General features: G+C 34.6%; 1 protein-coding gene across 1 annotated transcript in view; it reads left to right on the top strand.

Annotated features, from left to right (window-relative positions):
• LOC139700343 (protein cappuccino-like) overlaps window positions 1-26,072 on the top strand; it is a 171,451-nt gene extending 145,379 nt beyond the window's left edge. Inside the window, exons 7-22 of the mRNA XM_071598982.1 lie at window positions 1,038-1,246; window positions 3,038-3,980; window positions 6,263-6,283; window positions 14,074-14,161; window positions 14,440-14,593; window positions 15,603-15,690; window positions 17,641-17,702; window positions 17,792-17,871; window positions 18,001-18,130; window positions 18,520-18,714; window positions 19,655-19,784; window positions 20,793-20,885; window positions 21,043-21,094; window positions 21,216-21,368; window positions 23,338-23,419; window positions 24,494-26,072. Coding sequence (XP_071455083.1) covers window positions 1,038-1,246; window positions 3,038-3,980; window positions 6,263-6,283; window positions 14,074-14,161; window positions 14,440-14,593; window positions 15,603-15,690; window positions 17,641-17,702; window positions 17,792-17,871; window positions 18,001-18,130; window positions 18,520-18,714; window positions 19,655-19,784; window positions 20,793-20,885; window positions 21,043-21,094; window positions 21,216-21,368; window positions 23,338-23,419; window positions 24,494-24,553 — 2,540 coding nt within the window. The 3' untranslated portion in view covers window positions 24,554-26,072. The remainder of the gene's footprint in view (window positions 1-1,037; window positions 1,247-3,037; window positions 3,981-6,262; window positions 6,284-14,073; window positions 14,162-14,439; window positions 14,594-15,602; window positions 15,691-17,640; window positions 17,703-17,791; window positions 17,872-18,000; window positions 18,131-18,519; window positions 18,715-19,654; window positions 19,785-20,792; window positions 20,886-21,042; window positions 21,095-21,215; window positions 21,369-23,337; window positions 23,420-24,493) is intronic.
• The last annotated feature ends 1,118 nt before the right edge of the window (window positions 26,073-27,190 follow it).

Below are 27,190 nucleotides of genomic sequence, written 5' to 3'. Positions count from 1 at the left end.
ATTTAGGTAATTATTCTGTCATGAGAAGTGTATTTTCACCTTCTGAAGAAAATATTTTTTTAATATCAGTAAAACCTTTTGCTTTTCTGCTTAATTAATATCATTGTGGCTCAACCTTTTCAATGAGTAATCCTCGGATATTTCATTAAATAAGAAATATGACCCTTTGTGGCCAAGCGTTTAGCACTGATAAATGGCATCTTATCTTAGCACTGATAATGGTATCTTAGTTATCTATATTTTTGTGTGCTAATTAATGAATAATTAAATTGCTGTAGTCCTGGAATCATTTATAAATGGGCCTTTGAACTGGATACATATTTATCTCATTGATTGGGTTAAGCTGAATCTAATGATGGAACCATTACAGTGAAACTTCAATTTTGAACTCTTTTATTGAATATTTAGCTCATTATCTTATTAATGACCAGACTGTATACCTCTCCTTAATTTTTACTGGTTGTTTTTCACAACATTGAAAATATTAAAATTGCATCTACCCTAAAATTGCAATAGTAATAAAATTGTAGAAATATGGTGAAAAGTTACCAAAGAATAATGCACTAATAGGACTCATCACTTTTTCTGAAAAAAAATGCTATTTAATTTATTTTCCTTGGCTTCATTTTCCTATTTTTATTTCCCCATTTTCCTGATCCATTTTGCATCTATTTATGGGAACTCTTTCAAAAATGTTAAATAGAAGTTTCACTGAATGTTTTGACAAACCTTGAAATGCCTATGTACCTATATTTTTTTTACTTTGAGATAACTTGGACAATGGCAAAGTTTAAGAAATGATAAGTGTAATGCATATAAATAATGCTTTGTTTCATGGAATCATTATAATTTAGGCTGAGGAATAAAAAATGAGGGTGTGCTACTGTCCATGGTAAAATACCACAATATGCACTTCTTATTGCTACACTAATCGTTGTTTCTTGCATGGCACTTCACAAATCACTTGGCGTATAACATCCAAATTTATTTCTGGGTTGATATGATTTGCTATGATAGTCATAATTTCATTTTTTCAGAGTTTCAACAAGTCGTCATGGGGTTGAAACGTGAACATCAGGATAACTTGAGTCGTATGTCTAAAACTCAAGAAGTGGCCTTGTTTTCCTTGAGGGGTGAGCAAGCTGAGAAGCTTTGTGAATATGAGGAGCGGATTGCACAGTTAGAGGACACGGTGATAAAGCTTCAACAGGAGTTGGAAAAATGTCAAACCTTAGCCAGTATAGAGGTTGGTAATGATATTTTAATGTGTTCTCTAAGAGTACCTTATTTTTCATGAGACAGTTGTGTCTTGATTTTCATCATCAGATGCCTAACTGGGTAAGATATATTCATTCTCAGAGCCAGATTATATTCTAAAATTTGTCTCTTATTGAGGGCCACCATGCAGTTGCGCTGAACCCCTGTGGTATGCCACTAGTTGGACAGGTGGTGAAATCTTGCTGTAACCCCCAAAAAAACTTGATTTTCCACTTGTATTCCTTACTACCTTAGAATTCTTGTATCAAAATCTACTCTCATCCTATTTGTTATTATTAGGACAATTCAAATGCCCCACAGTTTAGGGTGACAGATAAGAAAGAAGATGCAGAATTGCTTATTATTCATGGCAAGTTCTGAACAAGGTTATGTCCACAATTAAATTGGGAAATTGGATTTTGAATAAATTGCTGAAATACCTGAAAAATTATATTTTCATTTGACTCTGTGATATTTTATTTCTAAATATAATAAGTTTATATTTTATTATCATTGGAATGTAGATTTGGATATCTACCAAAAATATGTTATTTGCCCATTAATTACCTATATTCTGCTATAATGAGGTTGAAAAAAGTCATGCTTTGAGGCAAAAACTTTCATTTTCCTTTTTTTTATCTGATGCTATGTTGCTGAACTAATTGGTTTTGAAGAAAAATCCCTTTTTGTCTAATTGTAGACTTATTTAGAGTAGTGTCAAGTAATAATTCATTACAAATGGTTTGTAAATGAGAAAGAGTAATGCCAATTTGAAGAAGTAAATATTTACAAATAATTCACTCTAATTTACTTCAATCTTAGTAAGATATTGTAGAAAATAAAACCAGCAATTCAGCAAGTAGTGTGCCATCAAAAAAATGAAGACACCGTTTTGGGAGTCATCACCTCCTTTGGTGGAACAACGCAATGCTCATCTTGACAGCTCGTACGACCTCGTTTAAGCTCTGCTACCCAATATTTTACTGTTGTAAATGAAGGAGCAGACTCACCCAGGGTAGAATCCAGTTCAGCTTTTATATCGATTGGGCTGAGACCTTTCAAATAAAAGTATTTTATCCTATAACGATGACCAATTTTCTCCATTTTCACAAATTCACTGAAAAATTCTACTGTTGATGGCTGCCAAACAAATACTAAACAACATGGCGTCTTCAAACTTGATACATATGCTTTATAGATTGCATACTTTCTAAGATAGTTATATTTTTCAAGCAACTACCGCCATCTCTAGGTCTGGCCGGGTACTTCTGGGCCTTCTCATGTAATGTTGAATGATTTATTGAAAAATGATGGATGTAAATTGAGACATTTGTCAAGGTATTAGAGTATATTATAGAGACAAATTATTTTCAGACGAAAAATATAAAATGTGAGCTTGTAAGTGGTTTATTAAGTCATGGCACCAAAATTGTTTGGAATATGCCCCATCACCTGGAAAAGACATGAAATTAACATGAAATGAGTTGGTTTTCTTCTAGAAATATTTTCTCCACAAAAGGATTTTCAATTGATGTACAGCCAAAAGAATTCTAAGCATAAAATCTGGATTATCTCTTAACCTCCCTGCTCAGCTGGTTCATGCATTTATATTCTGATGACCTAATTGTGGTAATTAGGTCTGCTGCACACATTGTGCATACCAGAAATTAGGTTTGCTCTTGATGGCATAATATGAACAGTAGACTGTGTGGAGTGGTTAATGATATATGCATTGCTCCCTTGAGCATACTGTCTAATTTTAGGTTACTTGAATTTCTAGAGGCTAACCCAGAAGGCCCAAGCTGACTTTGGGTCTCCAACTGAAGAAGAAGTGTCAATACTCTCCAGTAAGGAAGTGGAAAGTGAGAAGTTGCACAAACAACCAAAGATCCCCTCTCCCATCCCTCAAAGTGTGAGCCCTTCTGTTCAGAGGGAAGAGAAAGAGAAATCAGAGAAGGCAGCTTCCCCAGTGGAAAGGAAGTCCCCCGAGTTGGTCAGCAAGGATGAAATCGTTGAGCCAAAGGTTGATGAGGAAAAAACAAGTGTGCTCACATCACCTCCTGCATCTGTGTCTCCTCCTAAGCAAAAGACACTCATGGCCCAGAGTCTTGCTTCGCCTACATCATCGCCCACGTCCCAGCTCTCTCCTCAGCTTTCTCCTGAGAAACAACCCTCTCTCCCATCACCCTCCGTCAGGATACCCACTTCCCCTGTGAAGGTCAGCCCCTCTCCTCCTCCTCCTCCACCCCCACCACCAATGCCGGATGTGGCTGGTCCACCTCCACCTCCTATGCCAGAGTTCATCCCCATTCCTCCCCCACCACCACCTGTTCCTGAGACAGGTGGGCCACCCCCACCCCCTCCCATGCCAGACTCCTCTGGTCCTCCACCCCCTCCTCCACTACCAGGAATGGCTGGCCCACCTCCTCCTCCCCCGATGCCGGGGTCTGGCATTCCCCCCCCGCCCCCTCCATTCCCTGGCATGGGTGGACCGCCCCCACCCCCTCCGATGCCAGGCATGGGTGGACCACCGCCTCCGCCACCCCTCCCTGGCATGGGTGGACCACCGCCTCCACCACCCCTCCCTGGCATGGGTGGACCCCCTCCACCTCCCCCTCTGCCGGGAATGGGCCCACCACCTCCCCCACCAGTGCCAGGGACATCGACGTCACCCCTGCCCTTCCCAGCACCTCCCCCCGGAGGATGGAATGCAAACAGAACAAGTGAGCCAGATTTTTGTCTTGTACCATTCCAGATTTTGAATCATGCCAATCACTCTTGCCACTCGTAAATGTGTGCATAATGGTATCAGCAGATCACGCTGTGTGTTTACCTCACCTACACCCTTGCATTGAATGAAAACTTAGTTTTAGAAAATTTCATGATTTAATTATGATTTACCACCACAGCTTAAATTTGTGCAACTGTAGATAGGATCTACGAAAACCACCGAAATGACCTTCACAAAGGTATGGATGATTGACCAGAATTGTTTTTTCAGGTATTTCATTTTCACTCCATGTTATACAATATGAAATATGTTTGGATCCTAAGTTTAAGGTAGTATTTTTGCCAGCCAATGTATCAAAGCAAAAACATGCTTCAATTGAAACGACTTCTCGGGAGGAAAAAATTCTAGAATATTTTCATGCATTTCTTAAGATCTCATCTCCATACTTGAGGCAATATTTTACTTAGGACCCTTCTGGAATTTGGCCATTATGCAGCAATATTTTACTTAGGACCCTTCTGGAATTTGGCCATTATGCAGCTGAAGTAAATATTTATAAATAGTTTTTATTTTCATGGAGGTTATTGTATAATGACCAGTGTAATCACTTCAAAATGCTGTAAAATATGGGGAAAAAAGGGAAGGACTGGACATTCATAACGATATATTTAGGAAAATGATGAGCCTTCTCAAATGGTATGGGTCATATTCCTGATTAGTACATATGATAATATAATCTACTTATATTGCCTGTGTGTTATGTAATGGTTTATCTCACTGCTCCAGGAACTTTAAGAATGCTATTACAGTTTTTCCCATCCTCCATCGACCAACATTTATTCAGCTTCATAATATCAAAGTAACACTCAGAATATATTAAAAGGTTGATTTTCTTCTTTAACCTTTCATGCAGCATGACAATTTAATGTCCTGCTATATTTTCCGCTATCATTTCAAATCAGCCCTAATTTGTGGATTGTAAAAAGTAATATTATAGGTCATTAAAACCATTGAATCATACTGTTTACCTTTATTCTAATGAACTAAAATCTAACCTATGATTTGATCCTCGGAATGGAAACTGCAAGTGTTTTACTTTTATGAATTCATGAAAATACTACCTTATAATTATAAACCTGTTGATTTCCTTTATTTTGATCCCTATTACTCCTTTTTTGGTTCTACTGTCGATGCTACCAAAATTTTCATTGATTCTGCGTAAAAGATTTTCTAAATGGTGGTTGAAAAAAATTAAAAGTAATATGGTCATGGTAATGCTTTTAATTAAGTAGATATTGACATGAGACTTAGATATGCCTAAAGACTAACCTTAGATGTAGTAGTAAATTAACAAATCATACTCAGATGGGTGTGAGATTTGAATATAAATGACTGAATATAACCATAAGTAATGGAAGAGGGCTCAGTGAAACTATTTCATTAGGTTAAATCTCCAATAGTAAATTTGTAAATCGTAGTTGGTAGGATACACGGGTAGTTGGTGCAAATAATGGAATTTATCACTAGGTGTCATGCAGTTTAGAAAACTTGTAACTGTCCTTAAGTTATTGATGCCAGTGATTGCCAATTACTACTATGACATAGGACTCAATTAAAATGTAGGTTTTCAAAATAATCTATTATCTAAGTAAAACTTGCCTTGTTTTGCATTTTGAGTTTGCTGTCCAAAAGTCCAGATTTTAAGCATTGAGTTGAGTTACCTTGTATAACTTCCAGTATTCTGTTATTTAATATAATGTTGACAGCAAGCATATTTTAATGATTGAAATTATACGTTTTTCTTTAGTTGTTACAGTGAAACGACATCAGTGCATTTATTTCGAGTTTTTTCATTATGATGGGAAATTTATTTTGAATTGTGGTTGGCATCTATTTTATAAATATACTTTGTGCTGAGAGACATAGTGATCATCTAAGTCTTATGTTATTATTTATATAAACCAAAACTTGTTGGATTCATCAAGTATCATTAGGTTTCCCTCCAAAATCCAAAACATTTTTTTTTTTAAACCTTGTTGAAATCAAAGTTTCACTGTGTGTTTGCATTTTTTTAAAATGATTGAATAACTTAATTTTTTGTTTGCATGCTCCTGTTCCCTGATTAACAGTTTTTTATCTACCTTTTAACTCCAGGATCTAAGAAAACCAATCCCTACTAATTTGAATTATTTGCTTTCTAGTCAGTTGAACATTTAGATCTTGGTTCTGATGCTTGGTTTCTCTTCTCATGTTTCTTCCATTATCCCTTGGTAGTGGCTCCAGGATTCGTCCCAGGTAAGGGAAATAATGCTAATGCTAGCAAAAAAATATTGTGAGAAGAAAGGTAATCTGTCTTGATCTCTTACTTATTCTTTCTCAGTTACTTCTTTCTGCCTCCTCTCCAGCCAGGTGTTGAGAGCTTGCAGTCCTCTCCTCACATTTATATCTGCGCGTGGACTTTTTTAGTTATAATTGTACCTGCTTTTTTCATTCCCATGCTTTCTTTATTTGCTTTTCTCTCAGCTTTTATCTTTGCCTCTGATAAGTTTCTTTGACTAATACACTGACAATCATTTTCATTGAAGAATTGATCGGTGGTATCTTCCTTATGGTCATTATTATTATTCCAAGCATGATCTCATACTGTGTTCACTTCATTCTTAATGATAAAATTCACTCTATCAATTGGAAAATCAATAAATCCAGAATGAATATACTTGGTAGTTTTATGAATTTTGATATGGTTGTGGGTGTTACTTTAATCATTGAAAATGAATAGTAGTAATCATATTTTCATGGTACTCTTAGAATTAAATGGCAGTCACATGAGTCCCCTTACATATTGGTATGACTAATAGTATGCCATTCTGAATGCTTTTGGCAAATTGAAGGTACTATCAATCATCTTTTGAAATTTGCAGTTTCACTCTCAGTTAATTACAAGTCTCGGTCAATATCTTGAGTTTTGGAAGTTTAAATTCGCCAGTAATTTTGAGGGAAAGGTATTTTTGCTGCATATGAAAGTGAATCTCTTGGTTTTAAAAGGTAATTGACCACCAGGAAAAGCATTGACCTCAAAGGAGTAATCATTCCACCAATCGTAAAGAAATGTAAACACCATTAAAGAATATATTCTATTGTTTCAGGCTTCACTTCGTGGAAGTAATTGATATCCATTATTGAAATAGAAAGAAAGACTCGTACTTTTCCACAGATTTTATTATATTGCACATTATTTGTTCTTTCTGCACGTAGAACTTTGCTCTAAGTTACATTTTGCGGAATGGATTACATTTGTGGATGGTGTAAAAGAACTAGTGAGTAAAATCTCTTCTCGCAAATATGTAACCCAGGGGAAAAAACTGAGTAACCTTATTAATAGTCCACCTCAAAATTACCAGTGCACTACTAAAGAAAACAGTCCCCGCACAGTATCGAAATTTGTTCCGGCCGCAAGAGTTGTCAACCTTAGTCATCATACGTTCACTGAGGAGGAGAGTAATATCTTAAAGAAAGGGTTGAAGTTTGCTCCCTCTAAGAAAGTTTCCGAAGCCGACATTAAAAATCTAGCCGCAGATTGCGAGGTTGCCCTTCGGAACCAATCTCTGGCTACCAAACACCAAGTTGCTGAAATCATCATGTCCTCATTGAAGGAAGCAGTGCCAACAACAACCCGCTTTTCCAGCCTTCAGCAACATACGTCCACCCTCCGACGCCTGAAGAAGACTATTGGCAAGGAAGACCTCATCATCCAGAAAGCTGACAAGGGATCTAGTGTCGTAGTGTTGGATAAACGAGTGTATGTGGAAAAGTGCCTTGAGTTCATCAACAACAATCCTATTACTCCGTTATCCAAAGACCCAACCGCGAGTTTCCAAAGTGAAGTGAAACGTGCCGTGTTCAAGTGTAAGTTTTTAAATGCTAGGGAAAAATTTAGTTTAATCCAAATGAACCCCTCCGCCCCCAGGTTGTACGGACTCCCCAAATTACACAAAAAAGCCATACCTATTCGGCCTGTCATCTCAGCTGTGTCCGCCCCTTCACACCTTCTGGCACGAAAATTAGACGTTTTGCTCCGAGATCTCACAGGTTTTAAACCTAAATATGGAGTTAAAAACTCTATAGAGCTAGCCCGAAAATTGAAAGATATTGATGTCCCGGAAAAAGCGAGGCTAGTCTCCTTCGACATTAGCAATTTATTTACTTGCGTACCAATATCGGAAACTTTGCTTAGGGTGGAAGAACTACTCAAGGATTCCACCATTGCCCAAAATATCTCAGACGAATTGGTCCCCCTCATCAAAATGACAGTTAACCAGAATTATTTTAGTTTCAACCACACCCTTTACAGCCAAACGGATGGGTTAGCTTTGGGTTCCCCACTGTCCCCCTTCCTAGCCGAAGTCTTCCTCAATTCTGTAGAAGAACATCTTTTTAATGCTGACAATCAGCATAACAAAAACGTGGGCTATTGGTTTCGTTACGTGGACGATATACTATGCCTATGGACCGGAACCAACCGACAGTTAGACTCCTTCCTTAATTTCCTAAACACTCTTCATCGGAATATCTCCTTCTCCATGGAAAAAGACGTCAACTGCACCATCAACTTCCTCGACTTGACAATCACAATTAGGGATAATAGACACGAATTTGCAATTTATAGGAAACCCACATATACAGACCATATAATTTCTAATGATTCCGCACACCACTTTTCTTACAAACACGCAGCCCTCCACTCCATGATCCACCGCCTCCTACACATCCCCCTTTCCCCCAAAAACTTCAAAATTGAACTCGTGAATATCACTAATATAGCTACCAACAATGGTTTCAACCCCAAACTAGTTGACACATTACTACGGAAAAAACAAAAAGCAATGGCCATAAAAAGCATTTTCGTATCTCAGCCCGCAGTATCTAAAGATTTTAAGTGGTGCTCGATCCCGTTTCTGGGAGATCTTTCATATAGGATTTCCAACTGCCTACCCACCTCACTCAAAGCAGCCTTCTACTCACCCATAACCCTCTCCAAACTTCTAGCCAATGGAAAAGACACCCAGGATAGCCTTCTCAAATCAGGCATTTATAAACTGAAATGCGAGGATTGCAACAGCGTTTATGTCGGTCAGACCGGCAGGAATATCAAGTTACGAGTCAAGGAACACGCTAGGTGTCACAAAAATCAGAATAACAACTCTCTCTTCGCCAAGCATTTACTAGAATTCAACCACAGCAGTGACTTTGTCCCAGAGATATTACACACACTCCCAAAAGGATTAAAAATGGACGCTCTCGAGCAATTAGAGATTAGAAGGCACTTGGTGAACCCCAACACGACACTTTGTAATGAGCAATTATTCCCATACCCCTCCCCACTCCTCTCCGAGAAATTAGCCTGGAAATGGTCAAAACAATCCATCAACGCACCTGCGAGCCCCCACCCCCCTCAAATCCTTCCAACCCTCCCCGCCCCCACTCTGTCCTGAGGGTATATATGCTTGCTCTGTCTGTTTTGCAAATTTGTACCTGATGATGCCGCAAGTCGGTGAAACGCGTCGTGCCGTATAATAAAATCTGTGGAAAAGTACGAGTCTTTCTTTCTATTTCAATAATGGATACCATTAAAGAGCTCAATGTGAAAGTAAATCTCATTAATATAATCTTTGAACCTATAATTAGGAAGAGTAGTATCAAATTATTAATGCATGTGTGGCGCAGAAGCATGTGTGAGTTCTGTGCAAAGCATGCCTGACACAGTTGTTGTTTGTTCTTCAATAATCGTGTTCACTTCTTTATTTATTAGTAACCATGCATAATGTTTATTGATAACTTATTTCAGTTGATTATTAAAAATTATGATAACTTATAATTGGGTGGAAAAAAAGCTGTGAGTATATTTGTTGCGAATTTGTTTTCTTCTGGTATTTAAATAGAAAAAATCAAGTATATTTTACAGTTAAATCTCCTTATGAAAATTCAAGACATCAAAATATTAGACATTAATTTGTCTAGGTTCAAAATAATCGTCATTAGTAATCAATTCAAAGATTGATTTATGGCAGCTTTCAAAACTATCCAGTTCCTTGCCAATATCTTCATTTCCTCATAGCTCCTAGCTCTAACATTTTGCACCACCTGCTTCTAATAGTTGATACTTGCTCTCATTCTAATTCTTTCCCTCTAAGTAGCCTTCCACTGTGGTCTTCAGTTAACTATCATACCTCAGAATGTGCCTACTTTTATCCCCTTGTCTACTTGTTAAGCGTTTTCACCTCTATAGGCTTCTCTCTCCACTCACTCTTCAAGACACTTCTCCATATGTTACTTAGTCTGTTCATTCTTCTGAAGCACCACATTTTCATCACCTCGAATTCTCTTTTCCATCCTGCTCTTATCATTCGAATTTCACATCAATAGAAAAGCTTACTCTCTAGGTGAGATTTAACAAATTGCTTTATTTTTTCTATGCTATTACTATTTGCTGTTAGTAGTTGTTTCTTTTAATAGAAAGCCTTAATCGCCATTCCTATTCTTCTTACTGTACCCCTCTTGCTGCTTTTATCATTAGTAGTTTTGCTGCCTAAATAGCAAAACTCTTCCACTAGTTCCAATACATCTTTTCCTAGTCTTACTTGGAGATTAAGCCTACTTTTTTTTGCATATTTAAATGCATCTTCACATTCCTTAATTCAAAAGTTGTTCACCTTAAGTTTGAACATTTTTATCTCTAATTTCAAAGTTGAATGCATCCTCGTCAGGTCTTCTTTCTTAACTGATAGTATAGCTGTGCTATCTGCAAATCTCAGCTTACTTATCCTTTCTTCTTGTGTATGTAGACCACCTCTATCTATTCTTTTCCTTAATCTCATCCTATTTCATTCTAAATATACACATTAATTATTAAGGTGATAATCAGCAACTCTGGCTTTCTCCCTTATTTATTTTGGATTCTTCCCTGCTTGCAACTTATCTCATCACTGTTGCCTTCTCACCATATAAGGCATGTATTAATCTCCTGTTATTGTATTTAATTCCAATTTCTCCTAGATTTCCATTCTAGGCCTCATTATCAAAATGTTTCTTCAGATCAATGAATGCAATATAGTTTGGTTGATATTTCAATACAAGAATTATCTTCTCTGCTATGAATCTGAACAAGGATAGCATCTCTTGTTCCTTCACTTATATTTTATTCAATTTGGTCATCACTTAAGCACTCTCCTACCATATGTATCATTCTTAGGTAGATCTTGCTTGCTTCTAGATTGCTGTAATCTTTGATGCATGCATCATCAGACTTGATTGTTTCAATGTTCTAATTTTTCTGTCCTCATCCCCATGCCAGAAGATTAAAAATCATTTGGTATGGGGATGATTTTATTCATCTTAATATTCATCATTAGTTCTCTTCTCATAGGTATTTCAAATATTAGGTAAAAACTATGAGTGACTTCTTCAACAAAGTTAGGCCTGTTGCCATTGATATGATTATTTTATACATGGTTATATAAAAAGTATTGGGAAAAGTTTTGCAAAAATAGATTTATTTTAGATAATACTACAATGCCTCAGTATTCTTCAAAGCACATCCCTTGAGCATCGATACACTTTTGTCAGTGGCTTTTTGACGACTTGGAAGGCTCCCTGGTGGGCAAATTTTGGAAAGTCCTTAAGAGTAAGCGTGTAAGCTTCTTTGATGTCACTTAGGGTTTCATGGTGGTGTCCTTTGAGGGATAACTTAACTTTTGGGAATAGAAAATATTCTGCTGGTGCCAAGTCAGGGCAGTAAGGGGGTTGGGGTTTTCTTCAACTCGTTACAGAAGGTCTTTGCAAGTAGACACTCAACTCTTCTTTTAGTCATCCACCAAGATCTTCAGGGCGAGTTTAACGCAGATCTTTTGCATTGCCAAATTTTCAGTGATAATGGTGTGCACTGTCATCATATCAATGCCAATACGATCTGCGATCATGCGCACCTTTAACCGACAGTCTGAATTCAAGACTTCACGCACATGTCAGGAAAAAATTATTACTGATATTTTCTTTCAAACCTTGCATAGCTTTGACAGATTCTTTTCTGTGAATTTTTAATTAGTTCCTTCAATGTCTGGTGCCTTGTTTTTAACGTTCTTAAAAAGTAAGAAAAACAGTGCCTGAACTGTTAGACTTTATGGAAACAGTGCAATTTATGTCTTTTCTAATACTTTTTGAAATTGTCTTTTTGAACTATTTTTCATCCTTTGAAAGCCTTTATTGAAATGGTCCCAGGAAATCAATTTGCTTCTTGAGATGTTGTAGATTCTCTTACATTTATGGAATTGGACCCATTGTGAAAACCAGTAATACACTGAATCTTAAATATTTTTCCTCACTGCCATTCCTTTGGCTGTTTCCTAAATGTTATAGAAATAATATATTTTTCAAATCAAAATTATGCATCACTTTTGAGGATAAAGTAGATTTTATTAAATGTGTGTTATTTTCCAAGAATTATGGCTGGCAAACAGTGTAATCCTCATTCCTTTCAATGAATTGAAATAATATGATGATAAATACTAACAACATGCATTTTTGTTTAGTATCACCAGCAAAAGCCATCCAATAATTAATGCTGAAATTTAAATGAATTGATAAAAAGCAATATTTTCTTAATTACCTACCAGGTAAAGCCAATCACTTACATCCTTTGCAGTAAAATCTTTAACTTACAATGGCTCTCCACCATGGGTTGTTAATAGGTGTGAACACCATCTATATGATATGATGTAATTTTTTGTTTTTATTTTGGGATTCATTAAATGTGCAGCATGGAATCAGCTCTCAGAGGACCTTATAAATTTAAATATTGTAATTATTACAAATATGGCTTCATCAAATTACGTGGCTGTATGTATTTATAATACCTTTGGAGTATGCACAAGGCGCTATTACTTTGGATTTCTGGTGATGTGATAGATGCATTTCATTATTCAGATACTAGAGTCACGCTACACACACTTATGGGAAACAAGCTACAGTTGAACATCCCACAAAAATCGTCATCCCATCCAATTTGCATATCAAGAGGGAGTGCGTGAGGAATTATACTGATAAAGTGATTTGATGGTCTCTTAAAAGGATACAACTCTTAGACGCAGACTGGATGTGGTGTCAATGGCATAAATTTGAGACTAACATTGGAAAGTGATACTGTAAAGGATTTTTGTTGCATAATTCAGTTATTTGGATGACTATGAGTTAGACTTTGGCTTTCCCTACCTCCAGGAGACTCTTGCTCTCTCTTAGAGCTTAGAATTATTGGGTTCAAAAATAAATTCTCTTTCAATGGTCAAATGCACCCACTGAGTGAATAAGTATAAGGAAAATAATTTTTTTTACTTTGAAGAAAAATATGTTACATTCACAACATTGATGCATGCCTAGCTGTCATTCATTCAAAATGAGGAGGTCCTGATTCAGTTTAGGACAATCAACGGAATGATGCACCAAGTGTTAAAAAAACATGACAAATATATTTTATAGGTCTGGGAACTAACTCATGGGAAAATTCAGCAATTGTTTGGATAATCTTCATGTTAACCTTTGAATAAACAAGCTGAAATTACGAGGGGAGTAATAGAATTTTCTTTATCTTTAGTTGATGAAGAGGAGAAAAAGTTATGCTTTTCTAATTAACATATGCTAGTTTTGAGATGTGCAATGTTTAATGATGAAATATTTCAGGAAAAGATTTCCATATTAGCAATATTCTTTCTAGGCACTGGACTGGGACATAACTTAATATGTAATTGGAGACATTTCAATTTATTTCTCTAACAGCATTAGCAAAATTGAGTAACTTTTGAATAGGAATACTCATAGCTTTTAATTACACCTTATTCCAAATACAGCAAGGTCAAAATAATGAGATTTTACTGCATTTGTAATTCAAAATGTATACATATTTTCATTTCATTGGTTAACATAAGCAGATGACATTGTAGTATAATTAGTATAGTTTATTATAGTGTATATTGTTTTATCATTTCTAGTTTCACATATTATTCTTGAGTGTATGATGCATCAATTAATATTTTCAGTGATGAGGAAGCAGCCTTTGAACCCAGCTGTTCCAATGAGGCCACTATATTGGACAAGGATATTAGTTACCACACCTGTCGTTGAAAGGTAATAGGATACACTTTGCCCTCAAAACTAAATGTTCTATGTATTAAAGTGACTGTAACCAATTTTTGAAAGCATGTTTCTTTTAATATACGTTTCAATTCATTTTTCTTTTAATGTACACACATGCATGTATGCGAATCTTATGATTGCATTGGTCCATATTAGGTCCCTGGATAATAAACATATAAATCACATATTCCATGAACTCTTGGTTTAATATATAGTTTGGAGGTAAAATTATGTTCCAGATATTTAATTTGGTTAATATCTTTTAATAGCTCAGTTCCTGAAGTCAATGAACTGCCAGCTCTTTGGGACAAGCTTGAAGAAGCAAGTATAGAAAATTTGAATGAATTTACTGATTTATTTTCAAGACAGAGAGTGGAAAGGAAGCCTCCCAAGAAGAAGGCTGAGCAATCATCAAAACTACAGGTGAGTTTTGATCAGATGCCTTCGACTTGCATATGCGCAATGTGAAGTCATCACACTAAAAGAAAGTTCTGGGTGGAGTTATTGGTATGGAAAGTGGCCTCCCATGACCTGTTGCCCTAAGAAACCTAATTCTGGGCAAGGTCACGTCTTTTCATTTCAGTATGGAAAATATTACCCATCTCCTTGATTCGCTCCAGAGACTCAAATTTAACTTAGTGATAGTGAATATCACTTTTATCACACCATTGCAATTCAATGAAAAATGTAGAATCAATTTGCTCCTTACAGATATAGTATGATAGGTTCTAAGATGTCAATAGGTTTATGTCTATGTATAAATTAAACTTCTGAAATCTTGGAATTAAAAGCATTTGGTAATTCACTAGATGGATGCATCTCTTACTGTGAAATTGGGGGAAGTCATTATTAGGCTCTAATTGGTTGGGTTCTAACGTGGAACTAGTTGAGCATCTAAGGAGAGTGAAAACATTCCTGTTATAGCTTGAGTGTCGCTAATAGGATTAGCAGCAGTGTTGGAACAAATGGGCGAGTAAATATAAATGGCTAGATATTGCTATAAGTATGTGGTTGTTAATTTTTAAATGACAATGCTCATTTAAGCAGTATAAAAGTTATCATTTTCATCTAAGCAATTCTATTATATTTTTAAAACTATTTTATGTACTCTAGAAGCAATTTTTAATATCTAAATTTGCTTTAATTTCTTTCAATAATTTCAGGCCTCAAGTTTATAAATCTTTATGTGCAAATATTTATAGTTAACATATACATTTAAGGGTTTAGTGATAAGACTGGGGAAGAACTCAAGCACAAGTTTTATCCAGGCCGCAGCCAATATATTATCTTGGCATAGTTATTTTATGTTTGTAATTGTCTCTGGCTCCTTATTCTCTTTTGTATGTGAAAATATCTGTATTTGGCACTGCTGGATACAAATGAAATTTAGCATTTTATGTTGACAGGTGTATCTCTTTTTTTCATTCTGTAGGCCATGAAGATTTTGGACAGCAAACGGTCTCAGAATGTGGGAATATTATCTTCTAGTCTCCATGTTGATTTTTCAGAAATAGAAAATGGTGAGTTTCATCTCAATTTCCCATTTCTTCTTTAATTTTCCCTACTAAACCCTTTGAATATATTAATTATGCCATTTTGGATTACTGTATATCATTAGTGCTTGCACAAGGCATTGCATTACATAATTATGGATTGTACTTTCACCAGTCATCGAGAAGAAATACCACTTCTTACAAACTTCGTTTGACTTCCATTATCCTTATTAAATTTAACTGGATTTTATTTCATGCGGAGATATTCTATTCTAATTTGTACACAGTTCACCTGGTCAGGCAAAAATGCAATGCCATCTTTTTAAATTGAATATTAAATACATGCGCCCCAACCAAAAGCTTTGGGCTTTGGGCTGAGTGCGTAATTCTGAATTGGACATTCCTAAACCTTGTTTCATTTGGTAAATTTATCATGAAAGCCTCTCCCTTCTTTGCCCAAAAATATTTTGTGAAAAACATAGTCCAATCCTTTGTGTTTAGTACATTTTGAATTCATTGTGTAAATCCTATTGCATATGAAAATTTTGCCTAGACTTCTGAAAGTTACATTTTACCAATAGACAAATCATGCTAATTTCAGTATTAGACTTTTTTGAATATTACAGTCATATGCTATCAGTCTTATAGACTGTAGGCTAACTCTGAATAATTTATCACAGGCTGACATTGATTTTAAGCTGACCCTTGATTATCTCAAGGTCCTGCGAGAAAAAAATTGAAATTCTATGCTTGAACTGTTCCATTGGCCTAGGGTAGTGGTAGTGATGATATCTCCGGTGTAGAGAAATGGGTAAACCATGTTTTAATTTCATTCAGCTAATATTTGAGAATAGATTTCATTTATCAAATTAATGAATTAATGGCTTTTCTGATGGTTCCTGAGTCACAGATGAGATGCATTCCTTAGAATCTCTCTAGGTCAGATTAGTTTTAGACTCAAATCCCTAATTAACAGCTCATAGATGAATATTGGTCACATATTATACAGGGAGAGAGGCAAAACCCATTATCACAAGTGCAAAATTAACTATAAAAGCTGATCCAAATAGTTCTCTAGGTGAGTAATCATAGAAATAATCAAGCAAAATGAATGCTAACCTAAAGATGCTTCATTACTTAAACTGCTTATACCATGCAGTAAGCAGAAAATGGCCCAAATAACACTTTTGTTTGCATGATTATTTACTATTTCTTCTGTATTACCCTGTATTACTATAGCTGCTTGATTCAGCTGGAGTCATCACAATGCTATTTAACAACATACTTCAATATTGTATCTTATTATTTGACTGCTCAAGATTGAAGATTTTGGTTTTACCAGCACCTGTTATGATTCTTTGGGCACCCTAAGGTTTACATCCTCATTCCACCTAACTTTGGTAAAATTTCAAATATTATTGCTCAAGAAAATGGGAATAATGAAAGCCCTAGGCCTTAATTTATACAATCATTGCTATTATGATTCCAGGATTTGTAGAATTAGCTTACCATGTATCTACTGTGGGCATCAATGTAGTTTCAAAAGGGTATGTTATTTTTGCTGCCATTTTTATTGCTGTCTCAATTGGAATCAAAACCTTTAGATAGTCAATTTCCTTACATAGAATGCAGTTTAAGTGCACCCCATCACTCATATGGACACTGGCATTCACAGGTGGACTGACAAAAGTGGCATATACTAGTAAACTCATCAATCACCTTCAAAATACTGGATGAATAATACATCTCAGTACGCTTCTGCTACATCCTATCAAATGGATCTGTATTTGCATTAAAAGAGGCTTAGTTCACGGATTCGCACGATTTATCAGATGAACAATCCATAACCTTCAGCTAAAGGCACAATCATAACCATATTTGTGGGGTTGTAATGAAGTTTGCATAGATAATAAAGCAAGTGATGGGTTGAATTGTCATTATATGTTGCATTAAGAGTCACTTTTTGAACTTTTTCAGCAATTTATAACTTTGATACCTCAGTCATATCTTTGGAAGCCTTACAGCAGATTTATGAAGTGGTGAGCATTTTTATCTCATACTCTTTATTTCAACAAGAAGTCAATAAATATTGGTCAATTATTTAAATGATATTTTATTCAAAATTTAGCGTGCAACCTCAGAGGAGTTAGAGAAAATTAGAAGCCATGTTGAGTCCAAACCAGAAGTGCCTTTGGACAAGCCAGAACAGTAAGTGTAACCATGTATTTTCAGAATTTATCAAAGACGATACCAGAGTTTGATTTTTACTGTGTTAAGTAGCAAATTTTAGTGATTTCCGTTTCGTTTTAGCTGTAATTTTTATTATTTTTATTCTAGGTTCCTGTATGAGTTAGCAGAAATACCAAATTTTGCAGATCGAATAGCTTGCTTTATGTTCCAGTCTGACTTTGAGGATGGAATTTGTACTATTGATAGTAAACTTAATAATATGAAGTTAACCTGTGAGGTAATTATGTCTTGTGCTATTCATTAGTCAAGATTTTTTCAACATGCAGTCTCTCTTGTGAGCATTCACTGTGGCATCTAATCTGTAGTGCTTGATTGAGGTACCTATACTAAATAGCTCACAAACCATTTGCATATGTGTTATGCAATGTTTGTTATAAGAATTACTTAGGTAATTGATGGATGGTTTTGGGACAGAATGTTTTGTATTCTCTTTTGCCTGAAGCTACCGCCTTTAGGTTCAATTCTATTGTGCTATCAAAAGTGTCTGATATTAATATCATTATTCATTAGTGTATTTTTTATAAAATGCACTTGAAATTCCTTATCATTTAGATGCCAAAGCCCTTATATTGTAATTTTTTTATTTAATATTTTTTTCTCTTTCAGTTTTTAATGACCTCTGAAAGTCTGAAAAGAGTGCTGGCCATTATTTTGGCTCTTGGAAACTATATGAATGGAGGGAACAGAACACGGGGTCAAGCTGATGGTTTTGGCCTGGAGATATTGCCAAAATTGAGAGATGTAAAAAGCAAGGATAGCTCTGTTACCCTTCTGCATTTCATAATAAGGACATACATGAAGGTAGAGTTCTGAGTAGAGTTTGAATGCACATTCACAATAGTAATAGAAATGATAATATTACATGGTTATCCCTTTAACATTTTATCCAAAATTTGGCATTTTGGAAACAAAATGTCAACATTTTCTTTTGGCCATGATCCAAGATTTTGCTTTCTCAAGAAATGTATTCCACTGTTTTACATGTTTTTTACAGTATATTAAAAATCTTCGAGCCCATATAAGCCAATGATCACGTGGATATAGTCTGATTATCTATAACTTTAATTAGTTGTACTTTTCTACCTTCCAAATTATAGGCACTTTCAGAAAATTTCCTGCCAAGATTTAGTATTGCCACTTTTGGCTCTCCTCATACTATTGAAAATTCTATTCAATGAAAAAGATTTGTGACTTCCCTTATGAGAGTGAATATTTTCCTAGCCAGTAATGTATAACCTGAAGGCTAATTGAAATACGTAAGGGTAGAGCACTCTAAGATAAACCCCAATGAAAGATGTGTTAAATTTGCATATTCAATCAGGGGGCTTTTTCCATCAATGTCCCACAGAGATCTAGGTGAACCAGTGCTTTAAAAATGCCTATTCAAAATGTCAGTCCACTCGGAATTTAGTGTGTGAACCACTGTAGCTATGTCATTTTATGTCTATGTTTATTTTCAAAATTCTCTTTATTATTGTTTATATTTCAATTTCAAGATAGAAGCAGTGCAATGTGCTCATGGAAGTCTCAACCATATTTCAATGAAATGTTATGAGAAATTTATTTTTACTGGGTGGGATGGGTAGCATTAATTTATTTGGCTAGCTGATAAATGAGATTAGAAAAAAAAGGTCACATGAGGTATACTTTTACCGCATAATATTTTTCCTTGATAAGTTTTTTAAGTATATACTTTCATGATTTGTATAGTAAAATATTATAATTTTATTAATTTCCATAGGGGCTTCCTGATCCACTTAATGTAGATGTACCTTTACCAGTGCCTGAGCCAGGTGACATCGATAGAGCATCAGCAGTAGAATTTGAAGACATTGAATCAGATCTGAAGCAGTTACAAAAGGATTTTTCTAGTATGTCTTGTTATTTATGCTCTCTCTGAGTTAATTTCTCATTTGATTTTTGTTTATAATGCTAAAGCATGTTGTAGTTAATTCAGCAAATCCTTGCTAATCTTGTTTATACAATAGTGAGAACATTAACTGAACATTCCTAGAATTCCATTAATTGATGAAGAAATTGATATTGGAAGATCAATTAGTAAGAATGAAACCAAGCATTTATTATTTAATATGTGAAGATTATTAATTTTGTTGAGCTGCTCACGAAGTCAGAATTGCTACTGTAAAATAAACTCCCTCATTTGCTTTAAAGTAAAATTAGAGATTTTAACAGAAAAAATGCCTATTACATTTTGCTATTATTTTCTTTATTGTAACAGTTATAGCAAATGAAGGCTCTTTGAAGGAAGAATCTTCAAAAAGTTAAATGTTTTCTTCTCTAAAAAGTACTGCTTTTCATGAGTCTTTGCAATAGCCAGATAGATCTTTTACCAAACTACAAACAAGGCATGCCCTGGTAGATTTTTATCGGCTAGGCATATATGGGTAGTCTTGGTGTTAGTAGAAAAATTAGGTGACTATGTACATGTTTGTGTATGGTTGGTTATAAAATTACCAGTTATCAAATCTCCTTTAGTCTGTATTTCCTAAGTGCATATGCATTCACTTACATATATTGTTTCATGGAATAAATTATTTGCATTATATGTTTTCAATTGTGTTTCTTTTATCACATTTAAAAGTGAGGCATGGTACCACAAATAAAGCTTGAATTATTTTATTTTCTTGTAATTGTCAGAAAATACATTATGCAAATTTAATCAATTAATTAAAGTGTTGGGCAATCAATGTATGTTCTTTTAATCGTGATTTTACGGTAAATGACCATACTCTTTGTAGTTGTTAAAATATAGCATATCCTATGATACCTAGTGTTGAGGATACGATAGACACTTGTGAATTTTGATTCAGATGTTTTGACTGTGAAATACAATTGTTTAATATATGTTCTTTTTGTAGTTTGCCAGAAGAAAACAGACAAAGTAATAGCATCGTCCACAGAAGAGCATCTTCAACCTTTCAAGGAGAAGATGGAGGGATTTTTGACAAAAGGTATGTAATTTTTTAAATATTCTATTTCAAAAATTGAATATTTAATATTTCAAAATCCAATTGTATGTTTCAAAGTGATATGAATGCAGTGTATGTTTATTAATCATGCATCTGCAAAATTAATATGAGATTTTAACAACATTGTGATTTTTTTAAGGCCAAAAACAACTAACTGATGAGTTTGAAAATCTTCAGGAGTGTAAACAAAAGTAAGAACCTTTGAAAATGCTCAAATTATGAAATATGATATATGGTGTTAGCAATGATAGTTATAAACTCTTGCCTGTAACACTTGAGTTATTATATGGTATTTCTTTTGGACTTTTTTAGATTTGTTGCTGTGATGAAATTCTATCAGTATGTACCAAAAGGATCAAAGATGGAAGAAGTTGCACCTAAAGATTTTTTTGTTCTTTGGTCACCATTCTGCAAAGAATTTAAAGACATATGGAAAAAAGAGCAACAAAGAGTAATGAAAGAGAAGTATGTTCATAGTTATGTGCTAGTTTAATAACATCCAAATATAGTAATTTTTTTCCTCTTCATCATCATGGGTTATCAACGCTAGGTGTGGTTTGTGGCTGCTTTCCAGACTATCCTTATCCCTGCCAAATCCTTCTGCCAGTCTCTTCATTCCCTTACAGCTCCTTGCTTTGACATTTCCAGGCGCTGGCTGCTGCTCGTGGTTTGTTCTCAGCCTTCCTCTTTAACTCTTACCCTCTATGTTTCTTTCAATTAGGGTCTTTATCAAGCTATTGTGACTAAGGAAATTTCCAATCAATTTCCCACTTTTTCTTGCAAGTGTCCTCTTTTCACCACTCTTCAACGTAGTACTCCTTCATTTGTTACTCTGTCCAACCATGTTATTTTCAGCATTCTTCTGCGGCACTGTATTTCCATTGCCTGGAAATCTCTTTTCTCTGCAGCTCTTATCATCCAAGTCTCACATGGTTAAAAAAAAAGACTGTATATAACTTTAAATAAATTGCTTCCGTATGCTAGTACTTTTTGCCATTAGTTGTTGCTTCTTCAAAGAAACCCTCTTTTGCGTTCTAATTCTGATTACTATATCCCTCAAAATATTCTTATATTAATTGTTTCCTACAGTGAAGTTTTCCATTGCTATTGATATCGTGTTACCTAAGTAGCAAAACTTTTTCACTTATTCATTCCAGTTTGTCTCAGCCTATTCAAAATTAGGATTATCTTCCCTACTTAAACTGGAGACCATTGCCGTAATTTCAATCTTGTTTATATTGAATTTATACTTTTTCAATATGGAGGTCATCCTCTTATCTAAAATGAAGTGGATGCAATCAATTATTTAAAATGAAGTGGATGCAATCAATTATATAAAATGAAGTGGATGCAATCAATGTCTTAAAGCTCCTCTAAGAACAGAAATTAAGTTACATCATAATGAATCATAAATGCTTTGCATAAAAAATATTGGCTCATGTGGTATTTGTGTATTTTAGCTACTTATATGACACTCTTCTGGTGAAAAACTAACATTTTGCAAGATTTATACATCTTGATCCATTCAAGTTCATAAAAGGTGCACTCTAGTCACAATATTTTACTTCTCATTTCTACTGTTATTTTTTATTTTTATTCTCTTATGGATTTTTTATTCGGGGTCAATTTTGAAAAGTATGCACAAAATATTATTATACTTAGCACCAAAAAATTACTTATGATATGTTTGAACACAAGTTTGGAAAAATGTGTGATCACAAGCGACTCTAAGGTGCTAGGCGGAACTAGTGTTAGAGACAAACTGTAGTAGCAGGCGTGCAATGAATCTGGGAATTCCCCTCTCCTTGTCACTCATTATTAGAGAAGTCCCTCATTAAACCAGTCATTTTTAGGAGCAATATTTTTGCTTGTTACACAAGTTACTCACTGTGCAAGGCGCTCATTAGGTGAAGTTCCAATGTACATCTAAGTGAAAAGCATGGATTTGTAACTCTTCCAAAATTTTAGTTTGAAATTACTAGCTTAGTTTAGTATACTAACTAGCTTTTTTAGCTCAGTTTACTTTGCCTACAGCTTGCTGAAATTACTAGATGAGTTAGCATCCATTATGAGCAATTCATAACTTCAATGCTGAATATTGCTGCCAATGGTAGTTAATTCAACCATATGCAGCCCTACCAAATTTCAGTTTTCAGCTGATCGCTGCAAGATTTTCCAAAAATATACATTCACATAGGAGTCATTAAATATTACATGAGAGAGCTTCAAAATTCTCATTGCAATTCTCTGATCCTTATTTCAATCAAAGCAACTCTCCTCAGATGACAATAGGTGTTGTAATTGAGGATCAGGATGCTAGAGGTTTTTTATAATTATATGTTCCTTAATTCTATCTGCTATTGCTTTTCCCACGATTTCCACTAGCTGTTAATATTTATTGTGTTACTAACTTCAATACTTTTTTGTTCATTAGGGTACAAGAAGCTAAGAAAAAACAGGAAGAGAAAAAAAAGTCATTATGTGTTAAAACATCCAAGAAAGAAGAAGGTGGTCTTGTAAGTTCTTTTGTTATTCATAATTGTGGCAAATACTGATGATTATTTGCGTAACATGTTAAAAAAGTATATCATGCACTGAATAAACAAAAATCAGAGTTAGAAACTTAAAAGCTAAATAATATAATCACTAATACATGGTTATATTCCATTAGTGACTAACATGAATGCCACATACCTAAATCGAAGATTATTGTAGCTAATTTTCATTTTTTTAGTTAATTGGGTCTTGAATCTAAAAATAACATATTTTTACCTTTTTATGAATATGACTTGGTGCTGATCAATGGTATACAAAAAAAACTATTTTTCATTTTAATAAAATGATTTCTTGGCTCAGAAGGTTTTTATCCTGAAGCTCTTCATGTCTTTTCTTTGCATCAGTTCAGTAAACTCTCGTATACATGTAGCTCGAAATGCATAACTTGCAATTTCATTCTCAAGATGCCGTTATAATCAAATTAAATATGTTCTATTTTTGGAGCCCTTATTGAAAATTTAATTAAAATATATATAGCATTAAATACTTAAAAATTCGAGAAAAAAATGACTATTGTTAAAGTACTCAAAGCATTCCTTAGTGCCAAGAGAGAATGAATGTTGCAAAAGTTGTTGATCTTGGGGAAAACACTGAATGTTTATTCTTCTGCTGCATATTTTCATTTTATTTATATGAAATATAAGTTGAAAATTTGAAACAAAATTAAGTGATGACTTGATTAACCTCCTCTCTGAGGAAGGGGATGTAATATAAGACCCTGGGTAGAGAGAAGGGTAAGAAAATGAGTCTGAAAAATATGATAATGGTAGGTGGACTGGGGAAGAAGGGAGAACCAGTTACACAGTTTAAAGTACCAAGTACATCCATCATTCTACCCTGTATCAAACCATAAGATATACTAAGTTATGCAAATATTCTAAATTTATGGCAAAACCATCCCACTGACTGCTATAGTGTAAACATATCTTTTGAAAGTTCCATGTCCCTCAATCTGCTTAAAGCTGTTCCTATGAATATATTCTTTAAGTAAAATTTTGTTTGTAATTTTAATCACAATATTCTTTCTGTTGCAGAAATCCAAGTTACAAAAGAAAATCCTGAAGTTGGATGAACGTTCAAACTCTTTGACTTGACCAGAATAGGATTATTATAAGACTGTTACTTGCCAGAGTGATATTTTTGTTATTGCTAATGTTTGTGCTGTGCACTGCATGGTGACTTTGAGTTGAGTTTTTGAGGTTGTATGTATTATTTGTGAAACTTGTGGTGCTGTGAACAAGTATGTTCACCCAGAAGAAAAATTTCTACAAGCTTTGTGATCACTGCTGGAGGACTGAGTGGGGAAAACTTCTGATGTTGGATGATATGTACAGCAATTGACAACAAATGTTATCATTCATATTATTTATTCCCCCTCGGTGCATTGAAAAGTATGTAGCCAGGGCATACTTATAATTATATAGATAATAATGCCCTAAGTCCAAGGCTGACTACTGTTTTGCTTTCCTGACTATTGGAGATTTTCTCACTTTTGTAATTGTAAATTGCATGTACTCAGTATGGTATCTACCTAATACCAACATAGAATGAGTTCTTTCTAATTCAATTCTTATTTATGAAACTGCTTAAGTAAAGCAAAGGCATTAAAAAAGAAATTTGTTCAATAGGACAAATTTAATACCTATTGGAGTTGTAAATTTCAGAGTGATTACAATTCACTGAACTTTAGTGTTTCTTAATCATTATTTTTAATGGTCACTGAATCGCAGGAATGTAATCTGAACTTTTTATTAAATCACTGCTGTTAAATATTTTTATACCGGTGGTTAAAAGATATACTTATATGGATTTAAAATATCATGAAGACGCTCAAATTGTAAAGGCATTTAAAACAGAAAATTCCATATTCTTTGAGGAGTAATTTAGACCCAAATTACTCAAGAATATGCTAAAGGTAAAATAAATTATTGGAAATTTAAGCCGCAGAAGTATGCATTATCTTTGCTAAAATAAGCATTGTAATAACCATTTTGAGTGCAGCATTAAGCAATACTTTGTTTCTATAGTTCTGCATTTGAAGGTTGGAAATATTTAGTCTTAACGCTAATGTGGTTTACTTATAATTTAAAGAGGATGGGAAAATGGAAATGCTGGGGCTCAGGAATGAGAATTGTGGAGGAATGTAGAAATAAAATATATTAAATTACATTCCTCCATCAATGCTATTAAAGTGAAACCCCAAGTACATTAGTGCTGAATGTGGAAGTATATTTCATTCGTATTTTAAATACCCATTATAGGAAGGATTTAAATTGCACAATTGAAAACTAGGAATATTTTGAACTTTACTTTCATTGCACAATGTATTTTCCAATTGTTAACTCATTCATGGCTTATTATTATTTAAAAATATTTTTGTGAATATTCCTTGTAAAAATACCTGATTTTTTATGTTATATGCAATCAATGATATTACATAGGAATTTCCAATGATGCAAATTGACTTTTTGTAGTGAGCAAGGGTAATTTTCCCTGAACATCGAAAAACTAGTCTGGAAATAATTTTTAGATATTGTAAATAGTATTTATACTAATTTTGTAATGATTTGAAAAAAATGCATATGACTACGCAAATAAATTTATTTTCAATGATTGTGTTATTAATTGCCCCGATACCCATAGATGTAATTTATTACTGAGATACATACCTACTTCAGGAGCCACTTCAAAGACAAATGTTGTATTCTGCTAAAAGAATGTGTCTCGATTCAATTGTTCTGTTGTGTTGAATATACCAATTCACATCCTAATCAACGGATGAAATATTAATTCGACATATTTAAGTGTGTATATCAAACTAGTGAGAGGAAAAATACTCCCATAGACAGGAATCGAACCTGGGCCCTCAGAGCAATAAGTCTTGCCCATTAGCCTCTGTACTGTGACCTGTTTCGTTAACTGTGCTAACTGAAGTCCATTCTCAAGGCCTCATTGCTCTTGCCTCCTCATTTGCTGGAATTGACTGGAAGGCGATGGATCATTTGTGGTTGGCCCAGTGAAATACCTCCTTCCCAAATCCCTTAGAAATCACTCCCCCCTCCAAACCCTTCCCCACCCGTAGAAGGTACACCCATTCATCGTTCTTTCTCATCTTGAGGCGCGACGAGAGAACATGGTAATGGTTAATTGAAATTTCAAACTCCATAATTCTTGAGCAAATAAGTTGTGCTAGTGGAGACCATAAACAAAACTTCATTTAGCAAAAGATAACAGGAAAGAATATAAACCAGGTTACTTTAACTTGGAAATTTTACTACTTCCAAAGTTTAAGGATATGAAAGCAAAATTCATGAAACCAAATAATTGCTAGAATTTTGAAAAAACGAGAGGTCAATTATGGATTGAATTTAGAGAATGTGCGCCCAGTGTTGGGTATAGCTTGGGGGACTATTGGCTTTTGGAATACTGCGGCAACAGTCACTGTGTGTGAATAAGAACAGTTCATTGATCACTAAATGTTCATTTTCAGCCAGCCATTCAGCCATGGCCCTCTCACAACATATGAAAGGCAAGAGATGAAGATAGGGTGAGAGATAAGGTTGGTGAACTCAAGCTGAACAGGGTATAAATAGTGATGCAGATGAACCAGGCTATTTTTTTACCAGAAAACTACTTTGGAATAAGATAGAAGTGAGTCACTTTTCTGTTTGTGCTGCATTTTGCAGGAATGGATTAGTGTCCTTCTAGAAAAAATATAATTCACTATTTCA

Source organism: Hetaerina americana, unplaced genomic scaffold, assembly GCF_022747635.1.
Source record: "Hetaerina americana unplaced genomic scaffold, ioHetAmer1.1.p SCAF_10, whole genome shotgun sequence".
In the NCBI taxonomy this organism is placed as follows: Eukaryota; Metazoa; Arthropoda; class Insecta; order Odonata; family Calopterygidae; genus Hetaerina; species Hetaerina americana.
The sequence above is the reverse complement of the archived record's forward strand: the minus strand, read 5'-3'. Positions and strand labels throughout refer to the sequence as shown.